This window comes from Rattus rattus, chromosome 6 (assembly GCF_011064425.1).
Source record: "Rattus rattus isolate New Zealand chromosome 6, Rrattus_CSIRO_v1, whole genome shotgun sequence".
NCBI lineage: Eukaryota > Metazoa > Chordata > Mammalia > Rodentia > Muridae > Rattus > Rattus rattus.
The window spans coordinates 35,397,454-35,420,048 of record NC_046159.1 but is presented as its reverse complement, the minus strand read 5'-3'; the positions used below and the strand labels follow the sequence as shown (position 1 = coordinate 35,420,048).

Sequence of the window (22,595 nt, the reverse complement as noted above, 5' to 3'; positions counted from 1 at the left end):
TCATTCTAAAGCTTATCAAGTTAACAATTAAAATTACCCATCACACCCAGGAAGAATTTATGCAAAATCATGGGTATTGGTCCAAGAGGGAGTGCATGATGTTAACTGGCTTCCTTTGTGCTTATAGAAGTGTTGGTTGGCAGAGGCTTTAAATATTTCATGCTTTCCTGGGAAGAGAACCACTCTCTCTAAATTCTGTGACAAATGGAGAAGATGATACATTTCTAAAGTCATTGGAGGCAGGATTCATTTGTTTCTCCTTCTTTAGTTTGTGACATTCACACTGATACAGAGTGATGTTTCTTTAACAATGAAAAATGTTCAAATCCTCAAAACCCGGCTCTTTTTGATATGTGTAGTCTGTTGAGTCTTAACCATAGCAACAGTTTGCTGCAGTATGGATAGATCATAGCAGAAACAATAAGTAGAAAAGAAAGTGCAGGAAAGGGTGCTGAAGAGATAGAATGTTTAATTTATTGAGAAGCATGCAGTGTTCACTTGTGCATTGGCATTGTCATTCTAATTTTTATATTGAAACAAACATACCCACATTGCTAGCATAACTGCCTGTGAGTAATACTCTGCATATTTCTGTATAGAATTAAATCCAGACGATCAGACAGTTCATCAACTGCACACAACAAACCTAAAACTGAGAATAGGTTGCTTCTCGTTTGCTATTGAAAGGACGATGATCCTTCTATTTTCCATCTATGAAGACATGCATAGGAAAAGAGCAGATGGGTTGATGCAATATGCCTGCCTCTGAATCACTATAGAAAAATTATTGTTATGAAAGAGTTATCAAAATGCTCACTACTCAGTAGAGTTTAGCAGCCTAGATGACCATAGAGGAACTGGCAATATTGTACTCATTTCGCTGTGTTGATGAGTACCAAGATGGGGACAGGATAGTATAAAGCAAAGCCTGAGGGGTAAAATATGAGGGAAAACACTCATCACAGCTGGCATGGCAGTAGTTCTGGACTGGAGATGGAAATCTCTCAGGTTTGCCTTAGGGTTGCCCCTGGCTATTGAGGACTTGAACAATTCGGCTTGATTTCTAAGCCCAAGTCACTTCATCTACAAGAAAGATAAGTATCTGCAACTCAGGTCAGTGTGTGTTGAACATGGTGGAACTTGTAAAAGAATACAGACAAGGCTGGAGAGTTAGCTCATTGCTGGAAGGTGTGTATAAGGTATGCTTGCGGCTCTCATGTTATTACCCATATCACAAAAACGAACAGTAGAAATTAAAATAAATGTGTCAAAACACTTTGCAATCAATGAAGAGTTGTTATAGGAGAGAGTGATCATAGTGAAAGGATCCCTGATAAATGGTCAAAACACCAAATTCATACATTTTCCCATAACATAGAGGGAGGGTAGGCATAGTATGACATCATATCTATAGCTGAGCACAATAACCTCTGAAGTATATTTCAATCCTTTTAGATAGATCCCCACCATGACATGATACCATATTAGCCCTATTTTTCTAGAATATGTATGAAAGTTTTGCCTGCATGTATGTCTCTGTGTCACATATGTGTATGTTGCCCATGGAGACTGAAGAGAGCATCAGATCACCTAGTACTAGAGTTAGACATTGTTGTAAGCCACCATGTGTGTTTGGGGAATTGGACTCAGGTCCTCTTTAAGAGCAGCCTGTGCTCATAACTTCTGAGCCATTTCTTCAGCCTCCAGCCTCTAGTTTTTAAGGCGAAAAACGAATTACAGAAATGAATGTTGCCTCATTTCTGCATTTGTACATGCACACACGGACATAAGTGTGCATGCACACACCACAGACACAAAAACACACGGATGCAAAGAGAGACACACATACACACACACACACACACAGAGAGAGAGAGAGAGAGAGAGAGAGAGGAGAGGAGACAGAGAGACAGACTCAGACACACACACAGAGAGAGAGAGACAGAGAGACAGACTCAGACAGAGAGAGACAGAGACACAGAGATAGAGACACAGAGATAGAGACACAGAGACAGAGACACAGAAACAGACAGGTAGATAAATAGAGAGAGACAGACAGAGAGAGAGAGAAGAGAGAGAAGAGAGAGAGAAGAGAGAGAGAGAGAAGAGAGAGAGAGAGAGAGAGAGAGAGAGAGAGAGAGAGAGAACTGAAAGAAAACAGTACTTCAGAAATGCCAGCCAAGCATGAGCTTCATAGATGAACCTTCTTTCCGTCATCCTGGGCTACATAGGCATCTTTCCAGAAGAGCTATCTGGAGACAAATGACAATTGGTTTTGACTGGTGAGAATAATCAAGCCACAGGAACAATCAGTGATGGTGAAAAATCTGACAATTTTTAATTTCTTATTCAAGAAAAGGAAGAGTTTGCCTTCGCAAGGCTTCCTGAATGGGAGCATACTCTTCATTAACCTACTCACGACCTGCCAAGATACCAGCTGTTCAGGAGAACGTGATGTTCTGCACTGGGATTGCAGCTGTAAACTAGGCTCATAGCAACTGTGTAGGACATCACTATCTTGAAAGAAAATTTTAAAAAAGACAGTTGGCCTGTTATTACAAGTAATGGGATGTCTTTCATGTTAACTGCTACATACCAGCAGCACAGCATGCCCAAAACTTAGCAGTTGTTTAGTAAATATTTTCTGGATGAATGAATGAATCAGTAGGTAAAATGTGGATGTAAAAACATCAAGAGAAATGACTCACCACACAGCATCACAGTCCATAGGACAAGCTGTGCAGCCTCCTCTGAGATGAACAACTAAAAGGAAGCTGTCTGATTTAAGACTACTCCAGCATGGCTGGCAACTCAGAAAAGTTGCCTCTTTGCTGGGGCTCCCTACATGACCTCCAAGCACCTCTGTTACTCAGTCTCCTTTTCTGGACAACTGTCATTACTTCAAATTTCCACATTTCAACATTTGCAGCAGATCCTTATTAGGCTGAATTGTGGCACTTCATGTACTTAACATGTTTGATGAGGGCTTGCTTTCCACTAGTTCTTGGCTGAACAATGTGATACACTCACTCGTTACTAACATGCAAAAATAGTCCTTGGAATGTGAAGTGTGGTTTCCCTGGCAGGGACCAATTGGAGGATTCTCATAGTTTTGCCACATAAAGGCTCATGCAGTTCAACCCTGACTGTATAAATTTAGTAGCACTAGCCTTTATTTGGTTTCACTGCCATCAACCTACCACAGTCAATGAAATGTTCTCTATGCCCTGGTGCTGAGAATAGTCTTGGGAAATCAGCTGTAATTGTTTTATTCTTTCGTTCCTTTCTTCAACATAGAATGAAAAACAGGTATTTTAAAGATGATTCAGTGTTGGCATCTAAGAACTATCAGTAACTCAGTCACATCTCCCCAGAAATGTGTTCTGTTGCCAAATTCGTTATCTCTAAAATTTTCCCCATTTCTTACATGTCCTTTCCTCCTGCGTCCTTCTGCTGCCTAATGATTTTGTTCTCAAACCCATGAAGGTAACTATGATTTCAATTCTTCTGGTCTTCATGGCAGAACACCGTTCCCCCTGTATCTTTCTCCTTTGTGCACTCTTTGACCTCTTTCACATTCAAGGATTTTCTCTCCTTTTATATTCAGATAAGAGTTTACTGAAGTCAAAGATCATTTCCGACTGTCTTCATTTCTTAGCACAGCAAACTGACTAGGGACAGGAATCACAGGAAGGTGTCCCATCAGCTTCCAGTCAGGAAGTGGGAAGCCCCTGAGCCTGTGTCTTTATCTAAGTTCTCTATATGTTTTTCTTTTTCCTGACTTACAACTCTAATGGGTTGGTATGTATGCTTTTACTTATGTGTTGATGCCATCAAGAATATAGCAATGGTGGGGCCAGAGGGAGAGTGGGAAAAAGAAGAATGGAGCAATGACTCCATGGATCAAACTGGACCCATGGCTGGAGGAAAAGGCCCTGATAAGTTCTCTCTCCTCTTCTCCAACTTCAAAACAAAGCAAAGCAAAACAAAACAAACACAATCAACAACAAAACAAAAACCAAACAATTTCTGTCCCCTGAAGTAATTCCTAAAATGTGTCCTTCAAATATCAAGAAGTCATTCCTACCAGAATGAGGGTGGAAGGAAACACAGCTGGTACCTTTGCTGTGACTGGGGTAAGCTATTGCTTAGAAACAAACCTTACCACTGTAAACAAAAACACAGGGCTATCAGCAAAGTTTCTAGCGAAATGACAGCTCAGTCTTATTCACAATGACTTAGGCCTATTGCTCCCAAGTTCTTTCTCTCCACAGATGTAAAGTATAAAGCTCAGAAAACCTTTTCCATACAGTCTTTGGTTCCTCTAACTAAATACGGGGTTCATTTTAACCCCTGTTGCGTGACTTTTCTGAGGAAATATGAAGAAATTATTATCCAGATGGGATACTGATGTCAGACCAAGAAAACAACTCTACTCAAGTTTAACTAGTGAGCGAGAGAGTTTAAGTTACTTACAGGAATTTATTTGATGAGTTAACTATAGAAGCATGGATGCCTCAACAAATAAACAAGCAAACAAACATCTCAAAACAAAAGTAATAACAACTATTGCTTGTGCACTGAACAGTTCTCTGCCCTGCCTGACCCTACCTGACCTTGGGGATTGGGGGTGAGTTGGTACAGTCAATGACACAGACTCCAGGAACAGATGAGAAATGCTACAGCAAGCTCATCTGAGCAATGCTATAAGCTCTTTTATTGCACTCCGCCCACACCCACACTGGTTCCAAGATAGTATCTCATCCAAACAGCAGTTCCTGATTGGCTAGTACTATTTGAAATAGCTATCCTTATCCTCTCAGGCAGTCCTCAATTAAGTCCTCCTGCAACAGATGTTTCTGCAGCTGCAAGGCCCCCAGCATTTACATAGAGGCAGACCCACCATCCTACTACAATCAATAACAACAACAACAACAACAGCAACAAAAACAACAACAGCAACCACAAATCTTCTACCCTTCCTAGGTGACAGCTCAGGAAAGATACATCTCTGGAGGTTTCTTCACAACTTGCAAACAGATCAATTAATCTGAGAGCATCCCTTTTCTAAAAACTGTTACTGTTTATGTAATCTCAGACAAGACCCCTGTTCATCTTGTAAACTTCATGATATTCTAGGAATTGTATGTTTCCTTTGCTTTTGAGTGGCATAAGCCCTACCTAATTCTCCACTCTCAAGGATTGTCCTTCCAAGGACTGAATATTTAAATTCAGATAAAATAGATCTACTGTGGCCCTATATTCAGTTATCCTTGTGACATATCACATATAAGGGCAAGACAATATTTAGTAATTTAGCATCAGCCATCGAAAGATGAAAATCCTAGTGCCAGCCTGCAATCTAAGAAGGCACTTAACTTCAAAACATCTCTGCCTCACAGAGGACAGGGTGGCTATTGAATGTGTTAATCAGTAAAGGGCATATGGACTGACACCTGATTTTGAAAATTACCTTATTACCCAGTCTCCCAATTCAAATCAATGTTGATCTTCACTGGCCTTGATCTGAGTCCCCTGCTATTCAAATGATTCTTTTACTAACATATTTTGTTTCTGGTGAAAACTCTGACAGAATCTTGCACTGCATCCTCTCAGTATTTGCTAAATTGAATTGACTTAGCTAAGTAACAGGCCTCGTCTCAAGTAGAGGCTCTTCCTGGACCAAGCCGCTGACTATAAATTGTTTCCTCTTCAGCTTTTAGATGGGAGTGAATCTATAATCAGTTAGGAGAGCCACCGAGTTTATTGGAAGAAGCGTGTGCTCTGACTGATGTGTCTTACTGTTACAGATTGCATCCTACCAGACAAAGACCAACCCGATAGCTTTCAGCTCCAAATGAAGCAAAGATTGATTTCGAAGACTGAGATTCTCCTTATTATCACAGTAGCTTGTCTCCATAAGCCACTGAAAATTATCCTCTCAGTCAAAGCTGAGAGGCTCAGGTGGCAAGAATGGAGTTGTCTTGTCAGTGACGTGACTATTTTTAATTATTTTCTTTAAGATTTTACTTAATTTCATTTTATTTAGATGAATCTTTTGCTTGAATGCACGTCTTTGTACCACATGAATGCAGTGACTGTGACAACCAGAAGAGGGCAGAGGCTAGCCCGAGACTGGATTTATAGACCATTGTGAGTTATCACAAGGACACTGGGAATTGAATCCAGGTCCTTAGGAAGAGCAGTCAGTGCTCTTATCCACTGAAGCACCTCTCCAGTCTTAGTGATAAAACTTTTCATTTATAATTTTTATAATGGCACTGCCCAATTCTACTGTTTGTGAATACCGCCCCCCCAACAGCGGTGGGAACTCACTGGCAAGGTACAATGTTCTTTGATTAAAAACTTAGCTAGAAAAAAAAAATAGTTTTCAAAAGTTAGATTCCTGGAGTTAGAGACATGGCTAAGCAGTTAACAGCACTTGATGCTCTATTTAAACTTTTTATGGTTGATGTTTTTTTAAGTATGCTTGGATGTTTTGCCTATATGCTTGTCTGTACAACATATACATGCCCACAATGTCCATGAAAGGCAGAAGAGGGTGTCAAGTTCTATGTGACTAGTGTTGTTGACAACTGTGAGCTGTTAAGTGAGTGCTGGGAATTTAAACCAGGTCCTCTGAAAGAGCTATATGTGCCTTTAATGGCTTAAACATCTATGCATCCACATATTGTTCTTGTAGTAGATCCACATTAAGTTTTCAGAGCCCAAATAACGCTCTGTAACAGAGCTTCTGTAACAACTACCTCTAACTCTAGACCAAGGGGATTTGATACTCTTTCTGGCCTTCATAGTGACTGCATGACATACACATATATCCACTCTGCCCACAGCATATTTATAAAATTAAAACAGTGATAGGTTTTTAAAATTAGATTCTTAAGCTATTTAACAATTATCTCTTCAACTATAACTTGCATCTCTGTGCAGCAGTGACGTCACACATAATGGGCAAGCTGAGTCCCTTGGGGGACCTAGCTAGAATAAAAACCAAAAAGGCAGAGCAAATTGGAATTCAGTGGTACACCAGATTGGGATGAAAGTATAACTATATGTGCTGAGTCATCAATACAGAGGAAGATTCCTGCTGATGCTGGAATATCAAGAGTGTATAGGAAGGACATTCCAGATCCCTTTTTTGTTGGTTGACCACCAGGAGCAGACTTGGCCTCTGAAGGTGGCATATCTGTGACATAACACACTTCATCTGCATGCTTAAGTTGAAGTCATCTACCCACCGCCAAAGTGAATTTTTAAGCCTTCTTCCATGAATCTGATGCAAATGAGGTGATTTTCCCTCATCAGTAGGCACAACTGATGCCTTCCAAGAGCAGATGAAAACAGCATGCTCTCCTCTCTTCCTTCCTGTTCCAATTTTCTTCCTTTGTTCACGTTTTAACTTTATGATCTTGCTCATCCCCATTACCAGGATGATAGCCCATTTCTCTTCTGTTAAGGTATTTGATTTGGCTCACCTGTGGGGGCAGTTCTCAGTTTAAAAGGGGTGAGCTTCTCCTTGCTGCAGTCATGAAACCCCACTTACCAATGGCTCCGGTGTGCACGGGACGAGCAGCAATTCAGAGTGTGGACCACCCCTCGGCTAATCACATAGCCAAATGGAGTTCGCTCTCATTTGCTTAATCATTCAGCTGTAATTGAATCCTGATGGGAAGCTGGCTTTCCATCCCACTGCCTCCCCTTTTCCTGCAGAGAAGGTGGTAAAGTAGCCATGTCTTCTCTCCAGCAGCCCCAGGACACTTTACAGACCATTTCATTCCCGCCTCTGCATAATGCCTGCCAGCCATGGAGGAATTACAGCACTGAGATACTGTTGACCACTGCCCACGGACATCTTCCCCATTGTTTTCTTGCTGCATCATTGTGCACTTTATAACAATGTATAATGATCCATCCCTTTCCTTCTCTGAGGCCACCATCCTCACAGCTTCCTTTGGCTAGAATATCAGTACATAACACTGCTGCCACCTCCCAGAGCTAGCTACTATTCAAGTGGAGGCACATAAATGAGTACTTCTCAGCATCCACTTTCCTTGTTGCCTACAGCAGGTTCCTCCAGTGTAGTTTCCAGACCAGCAGCAGCAGCATCACCTCGGAACTGAACTGAATGCTGTGGGTCTGGGCAAGAGGTGTCAGCAAAAGTCACGTGAAGGGATACACAGATTCAATTCATGGCATGTGTTCAAAGGCTAAATATTTTATATCTACGTCATCAAAGGAAATGTATTGAAAATGTTGGAGGAATGTGTTCCGGTCACCAGGTAGTTAATATGCTTTCAGTGGTAGATGCTTTTAGTTATCACATAAATGTTCTATTTATCATAATGTTTCCTACAGAGTCTATGTGACCAAAAGGCAATAGTCACTGATGGTTCCACTGATGGTATGCTCTCTACCTTGTTCCATTTATATTTTCTGTTTGAAATTATTCTAAAGGGAAGTCTCATTCATTATTGTATACTGTGCTCATTCTGTCAGAGGTAGCCATAGGAATTTGGTTCATTAAATAATAATTCAATGATACCATTATTTTTTTTTCTTGACAGCGACTTCACTTTACTCAGGGGAAGCTCATTTAGGTTGACTCCCATATCCATTTGATATCCTTTTTCATTCATTATTTTTATATAGTTCTTATTTCTTCACACTGAATGATGACTCAGGCTAAATCTAATGTGTTCCTGTCTGTAGTCATAGAGTTACCCATGTTCCAAAGGAGACATTGTTTATGCTGTTGAAAGATTTCTCCAAACCAACAACTAGATGCTACCTACATAAGTGATTCATGAGATCACATTGCATTCAGAACTTTTATAGATAAGACACACACACACACACACACACACACACACACACACTAACATTCACTCACCTTGTTCCTCTCTCCCTATCTAAAATGTGTATTTCTTTTAAGGAGCCAAGCTATACTACTAGGTAGCAGGGCTCATGGCTTCTGTGTAGTTATTCTAGCAAATATGCTCCTATCTTTCATTATTGAGTTTATCTTACTTTGTTCAACCAAGTCTAGAAAGCAGCTTCAGATTGTGAAATTGCAACCCCACAAAGAGAAAGTTTACAAATAGGAATACGATTTTACATGCAATTCTTAGCCAGAGCCTTTCTCGTGTGTATATAGTAGTTTGCTTACTTTAAGCATTATTCTAGAGAGAAAGATATTAGCAGACTTGTGACTGCGTCCTAGTCTCCAACTTGTATCATCTTCTCATTTATTCTCATGGAAGAAATGTTCTGAGTTTTCAAAAAATCCAATTCATCAGTTCTTTTTCCTTTGCAGATTCCGGATTTTATTTTATTTTTATTTTTATTTTTCTAGATCTAAAACATAATCACTAAACTGCAAGTCATACAGTGCTCATTTATTTTTCTTTTAAGTTTTCTGGCACAGGTTACATACTCTATGGAACCAAGTTCTATGCAAAGTAAATTTTTAGAAAGAATAATAGATACTTGTTGACATTTATTCCATATATAGCTGATTTTTTGCACTAATTGTCAAAGACTGACTTTTCTTCTTTTCTTCTTTGATGCTCTTATTCATCTTTCTTTGCTGGTGATATATATATATATATATATATATATAATGTATTTTTGTCATATCCATCTAGTTTATGCCTCTATCAAATATTAGCCAATAGATAACATCTTCTCCCATGCTATCAACAAAGAAGATAAACTATTTTGATATTTTGAAACATCCTTTGAAGCACTTTTCTGGTACTCAAACTTAAGGAAAATCAGATTCCTCATCCAGCACAAATCATACATATTCACCTAATAAGACTGATCAATCACTTAAACAATTTACACCCAATTCTAACTCTGTGATGGTAGGTAATGTCCTATGTTGAGCTCTATACCCTGACTCTAACCCCTAGATAGATATAGCACTTTTCCTTTGGTTATAGAGGTCATGCAGCAAATCAACTATTTGAATGTAGTCCTGCCCTGCTCACGCCGAATAAAGGAAGTTGAGTTCAGATCTTTACTTCAAAGAGCAGAGTCTGACCTAACGTCTCAGTTAATCTTGCTTTGCTTTATATACTTATCTTTGGCATTTGCCTTCAGACTTTGGCACAAACTTATTGAGGCTTCAGCAAACCATTGACCTGTGAAACTTAACCACCTAAGTGATGATGGAGGAAGAGCAGTAGAAGGCCAATGGGCAGCTGTATTGTTTGAAACCTTGTAGTTTCTCCTGCTATAGCAGTGGAAAGCTGGTTTTAGACATTCATACCAGTCAGGGATTTAGAAGCAGAATAAAGATGTCCTAGGCAAAGAAAAAGCATGGATTTTCTGCCTTCTACTGCATCTGTTTTAACTGGTAGGATTGCTTTCTCTCTTTTTTCCTCTCATGTCACTCACAGGGATCCAATTCCTCATGTTATAGACCCAGACTTATAGCGAGCTTTATCCTCTTAAGATTATAATAGCATATGACCATTCTGCTCCTCATTATATGGTTTTGTGATGCTTCCTGAGGTGGTAATTTAAGCTTAGTGACATCTAAAACAATGTCAGTAGCTCAGACTGACTGCCCACATCACCTAACATTCACATCAGTCTGCAAACTATCTACATGAAGGATTTCCTTGTACTTTAAAATGTCGACATAGGTTTCAACTAATTCTGATAGTGTTTCATGATTCTAACCTCACATAATGAGTTAAATATTAACCTCCTGGCTACTGAAGCATCTTAGGTAGATAGATTCACATCATCCTACAGGATTTTTCTAATTCATCAGTGAAACCAGTTCAGCCTGTATCTTTCTTTTCTGAAGGTATTGGGAACCTTCCAAATTGGTATTTATATGGGATCATACAGATGATCTGGGATTATTCAGATGATAATTTTACGTTCAACAGTCACAACATTCATAACTTGTATATTTCAAGGGAATCTATTTGCTTAATGTTTCTGAATTTAAGGACATAAATGACCATCACATCCATAAACAGGATACCCAATTATATTTCTATTTTATCCCTCATACGGTCTTAGAGATTTCTCTCTTAGCTTAAGTACTATCAATTTTATTGCACCTTTCAACAAAAGTATTTATTAAGTACTGTTTTTTTCTCTAATGTTTCTCTATGTCAAAACTTACCAATTTGATTTTTTATCACATTTCTGCTTTCCATGTGTTTATTAATGCTCTGTCTTTGGGAACATAGGTTGTCTCTGTCAGTTATTTCTAATTTCTTCTTGTATAAATATGTTTCCATCTAACTACCATTTCAGCCATTGTCCATTCATTTCAATGTGCAGTAGCTTTATTTTAAGTTTTTTCTCAAAGTGTTTGATTGTTTGGACGCATCCTATTTGACCCATAGAGAAATTGACAAATTTGTTGTTGAATTTTTAAATATAGACCTTCCCATGATTTTTGTTAATGATTTCCTCTTTATTAAGTTCTTAGAATATATTTTGCATGATTTCTGTGAGCTTTCATTACCTTTTTACTTTAAGGCCCAAATATGGTTGGTCTTAATGAATCTTTGAGTTGTACTTGAAATGAATATCTACTCTTGTTGTACCTACGATTCTAGAAATGTCAGCTAGATTGATTAGCCTGACTGTGGTGTTACAGGATGTCTAAATGTATCGCAGGTCTTCTCTTGAGCACTGTAGTTGGAATGCTACTTAACAGTAACAGAACCAATTGAGATGAAATTTCAGTGGAGTCTTAATTTGGGATCAGAGTTTATGGTTTTCTGTGTTTGCAGAAGCCTATTCACAACCTGCCACACACACTCACATTCACACCACACACACACACACACACACACACACACACACACAATCCATGTAATAGTGCAACAAAGTCCATTTTGAATATGTTCCCAAAGCATGACAGGAAGTACAAAGCATTCTTTCTTGTTCCCACTTAAGTCTTCTACCCCTGGGATGGTCTGTATAAATTTAGTATAAATATACTATCTACTTTTATCCTAACTTGCCTGTTTGAAAGTGTTAAAGTGTTAAAAGTGTATCTAGTTAAACACTATATTCAGGAGTGATGACTTAGCAAGTCTTGGAATAAAATGAAATCTATCAATTGTTCAGGAAACTGCCACCTCCTACCTTGTCTCCCTTGACAGTCATAAAAATTGACTGAGGTCATGAGCAGTCTGAGAAGCATGGCGTAAAATAACTATCTAATCTTCCCATTACAAAGAGCAGGGAACACAAATTACTGTAATCCATTCCATGGTTTATCGGAAGATAGCATGAAATATATGAAATAATGTCTGAACCAGTTGCATGTTATCCACAAAGTTTGGATTGTAATAGCTGATGCTCTTATTGGATTTCTTTAATTTCAGTTTACTTGTTTGAGGCTGGTCTTTAAGATTTGGGAGTCACGTGTTGAGGAAAAGAAATGAGAATACAAAGCTCAGAAAACTCTCAGGCATAAAGATGAAAACTAGCTGCTTCAGTGTCTATAACTTTAATGTATTATATGACATGCACGGTAAAGACCCACACACACACACACACACACACACACACACACACACACACACACACACACACACACACTTCCTGTTCCTTTGATTCCGCTGTGGCCACTTTATTGACACTCTGTTTTCTTTTCTTGAACAGGTGGGCTCTGCATTGCCCAGTCCGTGAGAATCCCCCAAGAGCGCAAAGACAGGACCATTGACTTTGATAGAATTATCAAACAGCTCTTGGACACTCCCAACTCCAGGGCCGTCGTGATTTTTGCCAACGATGAGGATATAAAGTAAGGATGATTGGTGAACCTTGTTCCTATGCATGCCACAGCTTTAGGAGACAGAAGGATGAGGATGCTGGAGAGGAGAGGAGAAGTCGAGTCAGAGCAGAGCTCTAATAACAAGGTGGTAAATTGTTTCATGTTTGCTTTCCACAAAGAGCTTGGCAGCTCCAGAAGTATTAGCGATGTCTTTATCTTTATTTTGATTAAAAACCAATGTATCAATTATTGGTAGAAAGAATACACACTAGACTTTGAAAGGTTGTATCTTTAAAAACATATCTAAGTATTACAGATCTTTCTTCCAGGAATGGTGTTTGTTAGTATGAAAGACATTTTATTCTGCCATTTTCATTGCTCAGCATTTAAACTCAGGACACCAACTGTTGGACCTGCACATTCTGCAACCACATGCTATTTATTCCTTTGTGCATCCATTTCCTTGCACTCCAAACTGTCACTTTAACTTCCCTTTGGGCCTAGCCTCTTGCATTTGTAACCTTACCATACAGAGCCATCCTGTAAATCACTTCGAGAATGCAAATGGCCTGATTTCTTTCTGAACACTACATCCCAGTTCTGAATCTTTTTTGACTTTTTAAAAGTTAGTGGCAATTTTACCTGGCTGAAAAGGCTAACATTTTTTTCTAACTGTGTCCAACCCCCCAATTAAAATGTTTTGCACCCTGGCTAACAAGTTCGCCTTTATGAACGGCAGACTCCTAGCTGGTCAATGTCTGCTATGTCATTCTAGAGACATTCTGCACCATACTCTTGACCCATATTATTTTGTAGAAGGTACTTTAATCATTTTATGATTTCTAAATCAGTTTAAAAATAAAAGTTGAACAAATATGGAATTCTCTGTCAGGAAGCAGAGAAACCATATGTATCTTGTGACTTTGTGACTCTGGAAAGGGGAAAGTGCTATGAGAAATCCTACTGTTAAAAGCTGTTAAAAATGCAAGATAGCCTGTAGATATACTGCATGTGTCTCCTCTTTACCTAGCTTGTCTTAGCACTTCACATCAGAGGACCTGACTCTCAACGCCTGTAGATCTGTGCAGTTTTTAAATCTATATGTGTAATTTCATTTTACCTCTACACTTCAGTTTACCCAGCTTTCCCTTTGGTGATTGACCATTACATTTTTTTCATCACAGAATTTCACTATAAATATTAATGCCATAGTAAAATTTCTGTACAGAACTATCTGTGCTGAACTATAAATATGGAAATATGTAATAATAATACATATATGCTAAGTGATATGTAAATATATCAAACTAATATATTATATCCACTGTACACAGACCATTTTCAGTGTCCCCTTTTGCAATTTAATCATAGATTCATTATTTTGCATGCTATAAGTGGGTTTAGACATAAGATTTTGTCAAGTTAAATTCTAGAAAGTGCTATGATAAAGATCTGCTTTTTTTCCCTTATAAACACCATTAAAACAACCACTGGAATATTACTAATTTTTACTTCCCTTGTATATGACTTGTGTTTTTAAACTTTATCTTGTATCTTAAAATTTGGTGTCATTGAATTTGAAGGTAAATTATTTTTATTGGGTAAAATTGAAGAGTTCAGCCTATGATAACTTTTTTCTTAGGATTTTCCAAGGACATTTCAGCAGCCTTTCTTCCCCCTCCCCATTCCATGTGTCCTACCCAATAGCCCTGAATTTCTCCAGCATCCCAATAACAAGGTCTTGATCATAGCTGAGGTGCCCTGACCATTACATGGAAAGGTATTGCATCTGAACTTGAGATTATTCCCCGCATAGACCAACAGCTCTGTCTCCTTAAAACAGCTTCTTCCCCAGGATCTCATTTTCTTTGTATCTCAGTTCTCCCATTAGTGAAATGGAAGGATTTTAAAAGATGTCCTATGAGAGGGTTTTGTAGTCTAATTTCCCTCTGAACATTTCGTGTTGTACATACTGCTGGCCTAGAGGCTGCTTCTGTTCTCTCCTTCCTAGGTCTTTCAACCATCTGGTATGTAGTTTCAAAGATTTCTCTGACCAGATTATTTCTGAAATTTTTTTCTCATAAAACTTTAATTTTTTGGTTCATGCCAGTGGATTCATGCTTTGTTCTTGCTGTTGTTCAATGGGTCAGATAAATCTATCCTGCCCGTTACCTCTTGCCATCATTAGACCACATGACTTTTGAATGGTGTTTTTACCCCTACTATCTGTCCTGATGCTATGAAAGTAGTTGATGCTCAATCAATACCATTGGATGGAATGCCAAGTCTAGCTCTCAGTGCTTAATGATATAATTGAAAGCTATTTTGTTCCCTAGACTTTAGGATTGATATTTATTTTTAAAATTTGCTTGCTCTCTCTCACTCTCACTCTCATTCTCCCTCGCCTTTTCCCTTTCCATTTCTCCTCAACCGCATGGTTTTCCTTTGTAACGCAAGTTGGTCACTTATGATTAGTCTGCCTCTCATCCTTTGATTGCTAGAATTGCAAGTGCAGGGCTAATTTGTTTAAAATAGAGTGAAAACTCAATTCAGTTTTTGTCATTTTGACCTCACATGTACCACATGCAATTGTCCACATAAATGTTTGATCCATGTCTACCACCATGTTCCGGGTGTTTCTTGCACATGTCTGTTACTAATGGCATTGCTTTACTGACTCCTCTGTTTGTTTTATCTCAAGTTCTCTTTTATTTATGCCCTTCCTTGGAAAGATTTGGATACCCATTAAACATATCATTTCCCTCGTGATGCTATGCTGTTTTCATCAGTCTTAGGATGTCTTATTCCTTTTTGCTTTTTAATTACTTTTGAGGTTTTGTTTTCATTATAATGCTCTTTGGGTTCTAGTTTTCCCCCAGTGCTATTAATATTCTTTTCAACCATTTTATACACCTCTGTTTTGCTTATTTTAAATATTTACTAATGTGTAATACATTGGCAATGTATGTCTTTGTTGATTTTTAAGATATTTGTGATTAAGATAATAATTTTTTGACCTATAGTGTATGACTTATATTTTAGGTAGAATATGTAAATAATTCACTTTTAAAGTATGCACATTGTTTTTATAATGCAGTTAACCTCTGTTTTGAATATTATTGTGTATTGAGATTTACATGTTAACACCTTGGTTTCTGAGGACAGTGATTAAAAGTCCAGTGCATATGCTTCTTCTAGAAAGAATTCATAAAGGCAGAACCATCTGAAGATTACAGAATCCCCAGAGTGTTGATTCTTTTTCCAAACAGAGAGATGGAAAAATTTGACATTTCTTGCAACATTAACTTCAAATACTTTGAAAATAGCAATAAGGTGGCATTAATATCTCAATTTTGAAGGGAAGCTAAATGCTAAATCAGTCATGGGTATTGATAATTTGGATTTTAAGAAATAACAAAATCTGTCTTCAAAATTTGACTGTCCCCATAAAACCAATACTTGTCTACTGTAAATCCCTTAGAAAATAAAAAAGAATTGCTTTTATTTTTTAAATAAAATGATCCTCCCCCAATTTACCTCCCCCAATTCTGTAGAAAAATTAAAACTCAAAGTAAATGATTAAAAGTAATAATTAAAATCATCTTATAAAACCCAGAGCCTTGGCACTCAGAGACAACCTCTAATTAAATACAATTTAAGATTTTCACGAAAGCTGCAAATGCATTCAAGCTTTCTCCTGAAGAATGGAGTTTGCCCAGTTTCTACATGCACATTTTGTGATTCGGATTAAAATGTACTCACTGTCTTTAAGTACGTGCTCATTTGTTTCTATGTTTCTAGTCTCACCCTGTTGTCTTGGGTTTTATCTAATTTTTCCACTCTATCAGATGCCATCACTTCTCCAAACCCTTTAGCAACAAATTATCATCTCCTCCTTCCTGTGATTTAATAAAACTGCTTATTATACATACATAAAATACATGTGCATGTCTATATTGGCCATCATAGAGAAATCGAGAAATCATTCATATCTTTTCTTTTAATTTATATATTTTTATTCTTTAATCGTTTATTACAGTCCAGATTTCATACCCCTCCTGGTTTGCCCTCCCCTAGCTGCTCCTCATCCCATTCCTCCCCCTTCCCCCTGTTTCGAAGAGGATGTCCCCACCCCACCTACCCCACTTCACCAGGCCTCCCCACTCCCTGGGCCTAAAGTCTCTCTCGAGTTAGGTGCATCTTTTCTCACTGAGACCTAACCAGGCAGTCCTCTGCTGTATATATGTCAGGGGCCTCAAGTCAGCTGGTGTATGTGGCCTGGTTGGTGGCTCAGTATCTGAGAGATCTCAGGGGTCTAGGTCAGTTGAGACTGCTGGGGCTTCCCTCCTCAGCTTCTTCCAGATCCTCCCCAATTCAACCTCAGGGGTCCCCAGCTTCTGTCCTTTAGTTGGGTGCTGGTATCCGCATCTGACTCTTTCAGCTGCTCTCTGAGGAGTTCAGCAAACAGCTGAGAGAGTCAGATGCAGATACCAGCACCAACCAACGGACACAATTATTCACAGTTTTAAAAATCACTTTCCTGTTTTAGCTGTAGCTTTTGACATACAAACTAAGTGTGTTTTATTGAGAGTTTCCTTATTTTATTTTGGGAAAAACATACATGTAATTAGTTTTAATATTATTATGTTTGTGTGTACAGACTCACATTGTGGAGAACAAGGGGCAATGAGTGTAGGAGTCGGTTGTCTCTTTCCAACTTGTGGACCTAAGAATAGATCTCAAGTCCTCAGGTTTAGTGCCGAGTACTTTTGTCCATGGAGACATCTCACCAGCCCTGGGTATTTAATTACACACCACATCTGAAACACTCTAGTGTACAGTATCTGCTTTCTATCCTAGTCTCCACAATCTCTTAGGCAGCTATTCCAACTCTTTAAACATCTCTGGTTTTACATGCATACTGGGCAGATAGACAAGGTTAGAATCATTGATTCTCTGCACTGTTGACTTATTCATATCTGAAATGATTTAAATCATTAAATCTCTTCTAAGTTCCCCACATCCTTATTCCACATTTCTATTTATTGTATAAAAATTAGTGTTTACATTATTATGAATACATAAACACCTAACTGAAGAAACAAGCACTTTCTTTTGATGCTGTGATATATTTTTTTTTACCTAAAGTTAATATGGTGTAATTTTATTTAGCTATGTTCATTATTTAGTTAGTTAGTTTTAGTATTTTCTCATTGCTGTTGACATTACAGATATATCCCTTTCTCCTCAGACTGGTAAATCAATAATCTCAAGCTTAAATATTTTGGACATACTTTTCTGAGAATTCCATCACTCACTCTGAATCTGGAAGAAGTTACAATGCTCTTAGGATTTCTCCTTCCTATATATCTTTCTCCCTCCCTGACCTCTCTTTCTTGTTCCGAAAAGATATGTTAATGCATATATATCATATGTATTGCATATATATATATATATGTGAACATATATATAAAGTGTGCATAATACATTCTTAAATACCTTCTTTTAAACTAAAGGAAAGCCTATTTTCGGGCTGGAGAGATGGCGCATTGTTTGAGAGCACTTATTGCTCTTACAGAGGACCCTGCACATACATTCCACAGCTCACAACTTCACTGTAAATCTTCAGGAAATTTAACTCTCTCTTCTTGCCTCTGAGGACATTTGCATACATGTGGTGCACTTAAAATCTTCCAGGTATACATATTAATAAGGATAAATATATCATTTTATGTAAAAAGAAAACATTATGTGTTCAATGCTTAAGACTTTTTTTTATTCTGACTTTTCAATTAGTGTTTGGCAGGTTGACATTGTATCTCATGTTTATTAAAACATTATTTGCCCTAGAAATAATTTAGTAAACAATGTTGATTACTTATGTGTTGCAGAATTCTTTATTTTTATGACATATGACAGTCTACCTTTCCAGTGGGAAGGAAATCACAAGTACACTAAGTACATATGAAATTTCTCTGATTACCAACTAATAATCTGATTTTTCTGTTTATTTTTCCTCAGTTCTCAGCTTTATAGGACATACTCACTATTTTAAAGTTATTACTTTTGTAACATGTTTTGGTTCTCTATTTTTATTGTGGTTTGACTTTTTTATTTTTATTTATTTATTTTTTTTTGTTCTTTTTTTTTTTTCGGAGCTGGGGATCGAACCCAGGGCCTTGCGCTTCCTAGGCAAGCGCTCTACCACTGAGCTAAATCCCCAACCCCGTGGTTTGACTTTTTTAATTTGCAAATTCATTCTCTCAATTTGTCAGGTACTGGATAATAATAAACTATAGAAATGATCTCTGGAAATATCTTACTACTAAAAGTTAAGAAATACAATTTAGAATACTTTATTTTTCTGCACATTTGTTTAGGAAATGTTGACTGTATGTAATCTTATATTTGTTTTTAACTCTATATCTTAGGATTTGACTGTGTTGTCTTAACCTTCCTTTCTCAAAAGGAACTGCAATTTTTCATTTTTAATAGACACGTTCTTTTTATGTTCTTCATTATTTCCATTGTCTTGCTGTTGGTTATCCTTTTACATCCTAACTAAATCAATTTGTTATTTTGCACTTTCTCGTATATCATGATCTTTCTCAACTCCACACTGGTGTCCCTTTCCACTGAGGTCTTCTTTTACCTGTGGAGACGTGGGGTGGGTACTAGATAGCTATGAACGCGGCCTTATTAACTGATGGGGGTCTCGGTAGGTACAGAATTAGCTATTTGTATTAAAGGATTTCTGCCTGTCACATTTGTAGATATTTTGCCAGCATTAGATGAATAATCAATCCAGAATACCCTTTTCCTCCTGGTATGATTTGTTTTCTAAGCAAATATTTAATTCCTTTAAGTAGGCTCACTGTTTAGTACTTAAAACACTGGAACTTACCTGTTCCTTCCTACTCCTGTCCTCCTCCTTCATACCCCAACTTTTTCCTCTACCTGTTGCTGCATGTTTACACTATTAGGAAATAATCTTCTTATAATTTTATTAGAAGAGTAACGGTACTTTTTTTTTGGTCTGGAAGAAAGATGTGCTGTGAGTTTTCACAATCACATTTGTGTGTGTGTGTGTGTGTGAGAGAGAGAGAGAGAGACAGAGAGAGAGAGAGACAGAGACAGAGACAGAGAGACAGAGTCAGAGACAGAGAGACAGAAAGGGAGAGGGAGAGGGAGAGGGAGTATATGTGTACCTGGGAGTGTGTGTGCCTGCATGCATGCATGTGTGCATGCATACGTGCATGCATGCATGCGTGTGTGTGTGTGTGTGTATGTATGTGTGTGTGAGTGTGTGTGGTTTGTAAATGTCAGTGAAGTTGTGTGAGTACATTACTATGAATGTGTATGTATGTGTATGTATGCAGCTCTATACATATATGCTTGTGTGTGGATATATGTATAGTATGCGTGGATATGCACAAGTCTCTTATTTTTCACCTCTTTCCCACATCCTGTTATGATAACTTTCTCACTGATACTTTTTTCCTTTTCATATTATTTCTCTTGTTGCCTTTGATATTTGCAGACCAAATCCATCTGTAAATATAACACACACAAAAATGAACTTTCATGCTGAAAGTAGAATCCTATTTATTTTAATAAATGACTGGAAAACCGTGGTTTATATTGACATAGTACTTTCTAGAAATGAGACTTACCACTATCTCACCTTTCCACCTGAAACACAAAGGTGGAAATTAAGTAAAACAAAACTTTATTTGACCAATATGGGCAAAACATTTAGGAGCTTTTTTTAAGTTTCACTTTCACAATTTAGTTTTTTTTTAAAAAAAAAATCTTTATTACATTATTTTATTTATTTACATTCCAAAGTTGCCCCCTCCCTACCCCACTTCCCCCATCCCTGAGAGGGTGCTTCCTCACCCAATCACCCACCCCCTCTTCACCCCCACCTCATCCCTCTTCCCTGGGGCATCAAGTTTCCACAATATTAAGCACATCCTCTCCCACTGAGGCCATATAATTTCCAATACATGTAAATACACACCTTGAGCTTATTACATTTTTATCTCTCCTTCTATCTTTTGACTCTTAACATCTTTCATTTGTTTACTCAAAAGGCCTGGGACATTTTTTGCTTTTGGCTTACATATCTCTTTATATGTGCAAGATAAAAATTCTCATCATATCTTTTGCTGTAATGATTGCTTATGTTTTGAGAAAGCATAGCTTTTTTGGCTCTCCTTGATTTTGAAAATGCTTGGATTCAGTTTCTATACCTGCATCCTCTTTTGTGTTTCTTTCCATAGGCAGATCCTTGCCGCCGCCAAAAGAGCTGACCAAGTAGGCCATTTTCTCTGGGTCGGGTCAGACAGCTGGGGTTCCAAAATCAACCCACTGCATCAGCACGAAGATATTGCGGAAGGAGCCATAACAATCCAGCCTAAGAGGGCAACCGTGGAAGGTATGTGCTTTGTCAACAGTAGAGTGTGTGATGAGGGGTTACGTGCTGTTGGGTGACCCAAACTAAAGTCTTTGGGATGTTTAATGTTTGTACAGGATTTATAGAGTGTGTTTTCCAGAGTAGGGCGACAGGGTGCAAATGAAGCCGCACACCTGGTCTGTTCCTTCTGTTGACAATCCTTTTCTTGTAGAGATTACATTATTTCATGGTAATGTTGCAATTAGCATAGATTCTTTTCTCACTCTCAAGAGCTTTCTAAGGAGAGATCATCACCATTACTAAGAACTGAAACAATAACACATCCAAGTGTGCGTGCAGCAGCAACCCTGCGTTTTCAGAGAGAAAATTTTCCCTTTGTAATTTACCCTTTGCTTCTAACATGACAACTGTAAAGATCGCACTGCAGTTACCTCTGTGGTCCCTTGCGGAGGCTGTAATTATAGGGACTTGACCCTCAGTAGCCACCAGCATCACCTTCCTTTCTCAGAGCCCTTTCTTTCCCACTATTCCCTTGCTTTCCTGCATTCCTAAACCTCCCCTTTTTATTTCTCTGCTTCATTTTTTAATTTGTTATTTAAAGGGCCTTATGAAAGCCATTGATAGGAAATGATATTTCGTGGTTTTCTCATAATCTAACTAAATGTGTTGATTGCAATTGATTTTTTATTTAATATGCAAAGAAATGTTATATCTAAGTGAAACATTATGTGAAGAAGAAAATCTAACTACTCTGTTAGCAGCCTGCTTTCTGTTTCCTTTGTGGTGAATCATCCCTCCAAAGATTTCCTCAAGTATGCTTTGCACATCACACTGAACCTGGCCCTCATACTCAAAGGGACCAATATTTGCACTTCTTTCTATTTTCTCTCTGTGCCAGCCTAATTAGTTGTTCTCCCCAGAAGGTTAGAGAGTTCGTGTAGATTTTTTTTTTTAAACAAATCAGGTTGTGCCTTTGTCACTGATGTTTTTCCATGTTATCTTGAAGAGATAACAATCCCCTGAGTCACTCCTGTGTTTTCCTTGGGAGCCTTTGAATTAATTTATTCCCCTAATACTTGCCCAGAGCAGAACACCTATCTTACAAAACAGGCCACTGCATTTAGAGATGTGCTGCAAAAATAACAGATAGGATTTTAACTGTCTCTGGTCCCTTTCATTCAAAAATGTATGCATTCTGTTCTGTGCTACAAGTGTTCTGTGCTTACAAATAAACAGAAGGTGAGGATTCCATATCATCACTCTCAAAGCACACAGATTAGGTGAAGCAATCAGGAAGAAGCTGAAGAGAGCAGGATATAGAAACTGTCTTTCTGTTGGAGCAGCAAGTAAAGCAGGCTGAGTGGACATTATCCTGTAGTTATCGTATAGTGCTTGAGA

General features: G+C 38.0%; 1 protein-coding gene across 3 annotated transcripts in view; it reads left to right on the top strand.

Moving 5' to 3' along the window:
• Nucleotides 1-22,595, top strand: part of Grm7 (glutamate metabotropic receptor 7) — an 808,808-nt gene that overhangs the window by 405,450 nt on the left and 380,763 nt on the right. For all 3 annotated transcript variants that reach the window (XM_032905985.1, XM_032905983.1, XM_032905984.1), the window contains exons 3-4: nucleotides 12,667-12,808; nucleotides 21,064-21,218. In XM_032905985.1, coding sequence (XP_032761876.1) covers nucleotides 12,667-12,808; nucleotides 21,064-21,218 — 297 coding nt within the window. The remainder of the gene's footprint in view (nucleotides 1-12,666; nucleotides 12,809-21,063; nucleotides 21,219-22,595) is intronic.